The sequence below is a fragment of the Pistacia vera genome, unplaced genomic scaffold (assembly GCF_008641045.1).
Source record: "Pistacia vera cultivar Batoury unplaced genomic scaffold, PisVer_v2 Contig1030, whole genome shotgun sequence".
NCBI lineage: Eukaryota > Viridiplantae > Streptophyta > Magnoliopsida > Sapindales > Anacardiaceae > Pistacia > Pistacia vera.
Genome location: NW_022195062.1, coordinates 119,258 through 128,391, shown reverse-complemented (window position 1 = coordinate 128,391; position 9,134 = coordinate 119,258). Strand labels below are relative to the sequence as shown.

Below are 9,134 nucleotides of genomic sequence, written 5' to 3'. Positions count from 1 at the left end.
TACTATGCGGTTTTGTCACTAAAATTGAAAATGAATAAAGAAAAATTGATTGGATTTGTTCTGCTGATGCTCTTGTATATTGGTGGTTTGTAATTTTAGAGATTAAGTTGGATAAACTGTGCTTGAGTCTTCCTCTTATTATGTGTGAATTCATGTGGTGTTATTAGGGGTGATTGAAATTGAGGTTTATAATGATGTGATTTTCCTCCCTTATTTTGGGATTTTTTTTCTAATAAAACAACTGTCGAAGTATCTACTAAGCAAGGCTCTTCAATTATCGATTATGATTAATTTGTCCACGTTTCCTTCTCTCCGTTTTCTTGTATGGTTTGAACTCTACTAACAGATGATTACAGGAATCCATTTTGTATAAAATGTTCTGGTCTATTATAAAGTGTTGGACCTTACGATTTGCTTTGTAGTAATCTATCACGAAAGTCCTTTTTTTGGGTGGTAGTTGGCATCTGGAAGGTTGTGTATGTTTAAATTATCTTGTGCCTTAAGAAGTAATGAAAATCATTTCAATTGACCAACTTTCATACATGTCATAGTTCCAATGTCCCTTCGGTGTACTGAAATTATGATTTTATCTATTATTTGTTTTTGGATAACAAAACAATGTTTAATTAGTTTTTCAGGTTGGTCTCTTTGATTTTTCTTGACTGGCTACCTCTTTATGCAGGCAGATCACACTAATCAGGATTTACTAATCTTGAATTATTTTTACTTAAATGCATAAAGTATAAGTTTAGTCCATCTTCATTAAAGCAACAAGTTAGGCATCTGAATTATAATACTTGGAATAAGGGATTACAATTGCAACTGTGAGTGATAAAATGGTGAACTGTTTTTCCTCCAAAAAGTAAGGTTTAGAAACAAAAATAATTTTATTTTACTAAAGGATAAATTTATACCTTCCTAAAAAAGTTTTTTATCAGGATTAACTTATCCAGATCATAAATGATATATTCGCGTCGTAAAAGGCAAAAGCCAAAAGGGAAACGATATCCTAAATGTGATGTGATAGGGTGGTGGTGTATATAATACCAGAAGCGATCAGAATTACTCTCTTACTCATTATTTGATAGTTGTGAAAAATGTCAAAAAAATATAATAAAAAACTAAGTACATTTTTCTTTTAAAAAATCTGTTAAGAAAAAATGATGTTAAAGCCTTGTAAAGGTGTGCATAAAAAACCGTTAACCAAGCCGAACACGTTAATCGAATCGATTCGATTCTGATTTTTCAGATATTTAAAAATACGAATCAATTTTGAGTATTTATTATGTGATATCCAAATTTTTTGTTCGAGTATCAAGTATTTATTTTAAGAGAATCGGGTGCCTAGTTTATTAAAAAATAAAAAATAAACCTAGATTTTAAACTTATTTTCCTTTAAGTTTCAAAGAGCAAGAGACAAAAGCTCCAAATCTTAATTATTTAAGTTATTAAATTAAAAGTTTATTTAATATATGGAAGGAATTGTATTCATAAATTGAAATTTGAAATGTAGAAAATTAAAATTCATGTAAATTCGGGTCATAAACCGGATATCCGATTTTTAACCCGAATATTCAGTACCTAAAAATCGGTTCGGTTTACGGGTACCCGAATATTCGGATACCCGGTTTTCGGACAAAACCGGGTCGGGTACCCGGTTTTGCACAGCCCTTGTCGTCTTCAATCTTCACTTGGCCATGGACCACCACCAACACTACGTACTTCACAGTCACACAGCCTCATTGAACTCTCATCTCATCCCACCATCTCATTCCAGACCTCCTCTTCTCCCTTTGCCTTCGTTTTCCTCACATTACTTGCTTATATATTCACTTCTAAAATTTAAACATAAATAATACATAACAATCAATATTCATGAAATCTCTGCTACCATCTGCCACCATCTCCTCCTTTTCTCCTCCTTCTCTATCTCTCTTAAATCATTATTCTATCAAACCCCATCTTAAAACCAATCTCAATTTCAACCCAAAAAATCTCACCCTTCAAACTCATTCAACTGCTTCCCAACCTCCTCTTTTTTACTTCAACCTCTATCTTCAGCTTTATGTAAACGCAGGCTCCATGCAACAAGCAAGGAATCTATTCGATCAAATGCCTCACTCTCAGAGAACTATCATTTCTTGGACAATCCTCATGTCCGGGTACACGAAACATGGCCCCGTCTATGAAACACTCTTGATGTTTATTTTTATGTTGAGTCACGGGTCGGTGTGGCCTGATGCTTTTGTTTACTCTATTGTATTGCGCGCGTGTTCTCGAGTTAAGGACTTGAGTTTTGGGTGTGGAGTTCATGGACTTGTTTTAAAAAGAGGGGGTGTGGTTGATGGGTTTGTGTATAATGCGTTGGTGAATATGTATGCGAGTTGTGGGCGTCTTGATGATGCTATTGCTGTTTTTCAAGGACTTGAGAAGCCTGATTTGGTTGCTTGGAGTTCCATGTTAAGTGGGTATGTGAAGAACGGGCTTGAAGAAGAGGGCTTGAGGATTTTTCTTGAGATGATTTGTTGTGGTGTTGAGTTGGATAGTTTTGTTTTCTCAATGGTGATCAAAGGGTGTGCCAATTTGGAGGAGTTGGAGTTTGGTAAGCAGATTCATTGCTGTATGATTAAGATGGGTTTTGGGACCTACTTGTTTTTAGAGAACAGTCTAATGGATTTTTATGCAAGATGTGGTGATTCAAAGGGGATGAGACGGGTTTTTGATGGAATGTTTGAGGGAAATTTGGTTTCTTGGAACACATTAATTATGGGTTATGTTCATAACTCGCTTTACCTTGAAGGTCTTAAGGTTTTCAGAATTTTAATGGAGGAAGTTTCTGAATGTGATGACTTCACTATAACTAGTAGCCTTAAGGCAATCACTAGTGTAGACAAATTGGATCTTGGCAGAGAGGTTCACGGGCATATAATAAGAGTTGGTTTAGAATCTAATCAATATGTGTTTGGTTCTCTTTTAGATATGTATATTGAGTGTGTTAACCATGAGATCTTGAATCCACGAGCAGACCTTCCTATGAGGTTATATAACTATTTTAATGGAGAGAAATTTAATGGACATTTTATCGCAAGCATGCTAAAATGGTGCTCTTTACTGTCCAATCTTGAAACAGGGAAAATGTTCCATTCCTTGATTATAAAACTCGATCTGAATTCTGATCCATACGTTATAAGCTCTCTAATTGATATGTATTTCAAGTGTGGTATTTCGGAAGCTGCTCTAAGGGTTTTTATGAGAGTAAAAGACCCAGGGACAGCTACATGGTCAGCTCTCATTTCCGGGTTTTGTCTGAATGAGTGGTATGCTGAGGCCCTGGAACTTTTCCAAAAAATGCAGTTTGACTATATTGAAGCTAATGAATTTACTTTCACTTCTGTTCTTCTAGCTTGTCTAGTTTTGCAGGATCTTAGAAAGGGAAGAGAATTACACTGCAAGATACTGAGAGCTGGTTATGGATCAAATGTTTCTGTCGTCAACATGCTCATGCATCTTTATTCAGAACTATGGCATTATAAACAAGCTCTTAAGCTCTGTTCCCTGATTTCGGGTGTTGACATCTCGTGGAATTTACTTCTTAAAGCCTGCATAAAGGCCAAGGACAATGAAATGGTTCATCAAATTCTAAGAAGGATTCAAATGTGTTATGGGTTTGTTGATCCATACTCTGCTTGTTACATTCTAAACTCTTGTGCAAATCCAGTGCTTCTGAATGTGGGGAGACAAGCACAAGCCTACATGACCAAGAGGGGTGTCATCTCACACCCTACAACCCGCAATTGTTTAATTAACATGTATTCAGGATGTGGTATAATTGACGATGCAGATTTGGCATTCAAATCCATGCCTGAGAAAAACCCTCTCTCGTACAGATCTATCATCTCTGCTAGAGTGAGTCATGGTCAGCCATCAGAAGCTCTGTATTTGTTTAAAGATATGCAACGAAAGAATAATTCCATGGACCCAAGCACATTTAAGTCAGCCTTGAAGGCATATGCCCAAATGGGAATGGTAGATGAAGCATATCGTTTGTTCACATTAATGGAGGAGGTTTATGTAATTGAACCATCACAAGAGCATTATTCCTGCATGGTTGAGGCTTTTAGTCGAGCTGGAATGTTTGAAGAAGTGCAGAATTTTATCAATGGGATCATCCCAGTCAAATTAGGTGCCTTGATTTGGAGAACTCTTCTTTGGTCCTGCCGTGTACATGGTAATATGAAAGTGGCAAAATATGCTTTAGAGAAACTGGTAGAATTAGATCCAAGTGACTGCTCAACACAGATACTTCTTAAACAGGTTTTCTTGATGCTAGGTAAGTGGGATGATGCATCTAAAATGAAGGTTGAAAACAGAACCATGAGAACAAATTCTAGTTGGATAGAAATAAGGAATAAAATCTATGAATTTGTGTCAGACCAGAAACCAAGTAAGGAGGTTTCTGATAAATTAGCAGAAATAGAAGAGAAGATGAAGGAATCTGGATATGTAGTGAATAGGATACAGCTAATGCCCACGATAGAGGAGGAAGAATATGATGGTGGAGGTCTTCATCACAGTGAGATGAAGGCAGTGGCTTTGGGGCTTATTACATTACCCCATGGATTGCCTATAAGGGTAATGAAGAGTGTTAGGATGTGTGGACATTGCCACTATGCTTGCAAGTTAATCTCAACTTTCATTGACAGAGAAATAGTTGTCAAGGATCCCAGCAATTTTCACCACTTCATAGGTGGCAATTGCAGCTGCAGAGATATTTGGTAGCTTATTACAACTGTATATTTGTAGCCCTTTTTTGTGCAAATACCAAGAGATATAATGTTCTTTATGTAATTATCTTTAAGTAATAGGTGTATACAAAAATGTAATATTTCACGTATGCATAGATATTAATTTTTATTTTTTGTTTTTTTGGTAATCGGGGTGTTCAGGTCAGTTTGCACATACCTCGATTAAACCTCGGGGCCTTGAAATTAACGACCAGATATACTCTCCAGTGGCCATCCTTATTAAGAACTAAAGTAATTCAAACTTAAGACCTCTTGAATAATACATCTAAGAGTCTGTGTCTAACCACTTGACCACCCAAAGGTGGTTAAAAATATTTAAATTATGTTGGCCAATCTGAGAATTGTGGCCATGTAGGATTTGAACTTTCAGAACCACTAATACTCAACGAACCCACAAATGAAGAGAAAATTTAGGTTTGGACAAATGTAGTTATCTCAATAATTACACTTTCTTAAAATGTATAAGATTTATTTAAAGTACAAATTCAATCATATAATCTAATGATTTATTAATTGTACCCTTAGTGAAACAACAAATATCATATTACTAGAATATGGCCTTAGACTATGCTAGACTCGATATAGTATAAATGAAGTTTAACATTTAATAATATAGTTTGATAGCTTAATTAAAATATACTAAATAGTGTTTGACTTAACACATTCTGGTTATTTTTGTTTCTATAATTTTCCGTTAAAGGCAAATAAGCTAGATTATGTGATTTTATGTTTAAATTTATCTTTGAAACAAACCCTTGGACATTTGGGGAATTAAAATTAGTGAAATTACTTATAGGTGGAAATATTTTGAAAATTTATGTATCCAAGGAATTTGAAAGTTCAAAAGGACTTAAATGGTTAAATGGGCAAATGATATTTTTGAATTACATTTATGTCACCGTGACCTCATAATTAATTTCAATAAAATGATTTTTGGAATAATCTTTGCTAGTCTTTCTACTTTTGATATTCTCTGTATAATACCATACGTTCTCTCTTGTACATAGAATACAACATACACAACTGCAGATTTATACTTCAACTAGATGGAAAGCCCGCGTGTTGCGCGGGTATGTTTATTATATTTTGTTTTTGTTATTATTATTTTTTTTTTTGTTTTAAATATATATTTTTTGCATTAAAGTTCATTTTATATTGTATTGATAATTAAAGAAATCAATAAATAAAATATTATATATTAAATAAATATTATATATTTATTGCTGGTATAAAGAAATATTATGTACAAAAGAATTAATATTAATTTTATCATATTGTATAAATAGAAGTTATGTTTTCAACATTTATGATTATTGTGTATGATTTTTCCATCAAGCTCGGTGATTGGCGAGGTATTAGATCGACTTAGAATCAGTCCAACTTTACCAGTTGTCCAACCTAGCATAATCTTGTCGACATATAGCTCGACCCAATCGCAAACGTCATTCAATCAATTCTCAGATAACTTCAGATCTCAGATATTACGAGAATGACCAGATTAACAACAATCTCTGTACAATCACAACGCCCAATCGTGAGAATATCGAAGTTACAGTTTAGATCAATTGTAATCCCTTTATTTTCGCTGTTTCCTTTGTACAAACCTTGTATATAAACCCTCTCAAATGATGAAAAAGGGGTTAGAAATTTTCCATAGAACTCTTATTGTAAGCTCTCACAACAAATACAAGAATAGTGGACGTAGGCATAAGAGGTTACCTCGCCAAACCACTTTAAGAATCTTATTATCTTTTACTTTATTGCATTTATCATTCACCCATTATTGATTATCTGTAATCATGCCCACATCTGTTCCGATTCTACCGAGGTCAATCGGATCTCTCTGGTTGGTGAGAATTTTTATATCAACAATGATAATTTATTTATTTATTAAGATTAATGACTTTGTTATTGGTGAAAAAAGTAAGTCACGGAATGAAAAACTTAGTTTACCGTAATATACTATTACTGTACCAGATAGGTTTGAAGTTGATGGTTTTGATCTGGAGATTCTTGCAATAAGAAGGTGCTCAAGATTTGCAAAAAAAAATATTGATCGGCAATTTCATTGCATCAATTATCATGAACAAAACAAAAAAAAACTTTTAATATAGTATTAATTGAAAAGGGCATTACAATATTACATTTGCTAACGGGAAATGTACGACAGATAATCTATTCTAATTGTGTTGTACAAACTAATGACTTTGCATCTTGATTGTTAACATTAAACAGGATTGTTAAGCAATGGTTAAAATTATAGGATTAAACATGATTGTTCAACAATGGCTACAATTATAAGGAAATGGTGCAACCAATTGTTAGTAATAATAGCAACATGTTTTAGTAATTCAGTAAATTATTTGTAGGTGTGAACCGGCATGCCAATTGTTAGTAATAATAGCAACATATTTTAGTAATTCAGTAAATTATTTGTAAGTGGGAACTGGCATGTTTGAACCGGTTTATTTATAAGTGTTAAATCGGTTTTTATATCAGGTATTTAACCGATTTATTAGTTTGTTTAGGTCTTTAATTTTTACGTTTCCCTTTTTCGTTTTGCATTCGTTCACTGGAATTGTTAATTTCTTTCTCTCTTTGAAGATTGAAGATTGTGTTAGTGGCATCTGGTGCTGTTGTTGCGATTTACTTCGAAGATGATTATAGTGTTTGTCCTATTTCTTTGTTATGTTTTGTTTCGTTTATTTTTTTGTTACTATTGTTGATTGTTAAGATTGTAGAGAGTAGGTTTATTATGAATTATAAGTTTTTAATTTGTTAAACAGTCTATTTTGACATAATGCTAGATAATGGAACCATTATTTTGTTTTTCCATGTCGAATTTGTTGTTGTTATTAATAGAATAGTGAGTTAGGGTTTTCTATTGTAAGGAAATTAAGTGAAGTTTGATTGTTATAGGAGTAAATTAAACAAAAACATCAATTTAAAGGAGATTTTGTTACCAATTTTTCAAAGTTGTCTTTGATGTGGGTCCTTAGAAGTCGACAGTTTAGATCTAGTATTTAGGCATTTTAGTAGCGTTGTAGAGTACGAGTTAGTGGTTAAAAGTTGTTGTTATTTTTCAGTTTATTTTTGTTGATGTGTTGCCTATTTAAAAGGCTTTTAGTTAATTGAATAATGATATAACAGTAAAAGTTCTATTCTAACCAAATAAAGGGAAGTTTGATTGTTGGAAGAGGTTTATTTATTTTTGGTTGTAAATCTTTATTTTGTTATAGTTAGTTGTTGATATATTTTAGTTATTTGTTTTTATTTTTATTTTTTTCTTTTGCGTTTATAATAAAGCCTTAATCTTGATAGCCTTGAAAAATGAAAACAGTATGTGAATGACGTGGGTGTGTTTGTTTTATTATTTTGAGTAGTATTTTTGAAAAAGTTGAGTTGGGTTATCATTACGAGGATAGGATTTGAATTTGAAAATGTATTTGGTAAGATTATTTTTTAATCCTCTATATTTATTAATTTAGTTAAACACCTCCTACAATAAAAGTTTTAAAATTAACAAAAACACCTCCACCCATTAAATGCCGACAGCCGACTGCTGGAAATATATGGGTGGGTGGGAGTGTTTTTGTCAATTTATAAACTTTTAATATTGGGATGTTTAGTTAAATTAACAAACCTAAGGGTTAAAAAAAGTAAATATTTTGAGTTAAATAGAATAAGATTGGATTTTGTGAATAGTGAAAAAATATGTATTTTGAATAAGATAGGATAGGAATAATAAAACAAACACACCTAGATGTTTCTTCAAAAAGGAAACAGAAGAGAGGCATTAATGCTAATGTTAGACATTCTATAAGGCTTGAGGGTTCGTTTTTAGATAGTCGGCAACAGGAAATTGATCATTTGATTGATTCAGTTGTGTTTACTAAAAGTGAGAGAGATGATGGAGCTGCTGTATTTGAGGAAGCAGCAAATGATGTACCAGTTTCTGAAAAGAAGAAGTTGGAAGACAAACTTGATTACTTAACAAAACTTTTACAAAGTCAAGAAACAAAATATTCGCCTCATAAGAATGTGTGTCTTTGTTATGCAAAATTCAAAACGCGTGTACTTTAACTCAAGAAAGAAGGTATCAGAATTGTTTTAGAATATATATTTTTTTAATTATTTTAAATGTCGTATTTTATCAAGTATTATTTATCGTTTTTGTGTTTTTTTTTTTTTTTTTGGAACACAGATAGAAAGCTTAACAAATGAAAAACATCAGCTGGATTTGAATGTAGAAATTTTGCAGGGTAGACTTGAATAAATATATGTTTCTAAATGTAATGTATTCCTATTTAACTTTTAATTAGTTGATAT

General features: G+C 32.6%; 1 protein-coding gene across 1 annotated transcript; it reads left to right on the top strand.

Annotated features, from left to right (window-relative positions):
* The first annotated feature begins 1,787 nt into the window (after positions 1-1,787).
* Positions 1,788-4,824, top strand: LOC116124065 (pentatricopeptide repeat-containing protein At4g21065-like). The gene has a single exon (XM_031409776.1). The coding sequence runs from the start codon at positions 1,876-1,878 to the stop codon at positions 4,777-4,779; it is 2,904 nt and encodes a 967-aa protein (XP_031265636.1). The 5' UTR covers positions 1,788-1,875; the 3' UTR covers positions 4,780-4,824.
* Positions 4,825-9,134: the final 4,310 nt, after the last annotated feature.

Bases quoted from the DNA above. Each gene is read 5' to 3' on its own strand.
- LOC116124065 (XM_031409776.1), top strand. From the start codon at position 1,876: ATGAAATCTCTGCTACCATCTGCCACCATCTCCTCCTTTTCTCCTCCT.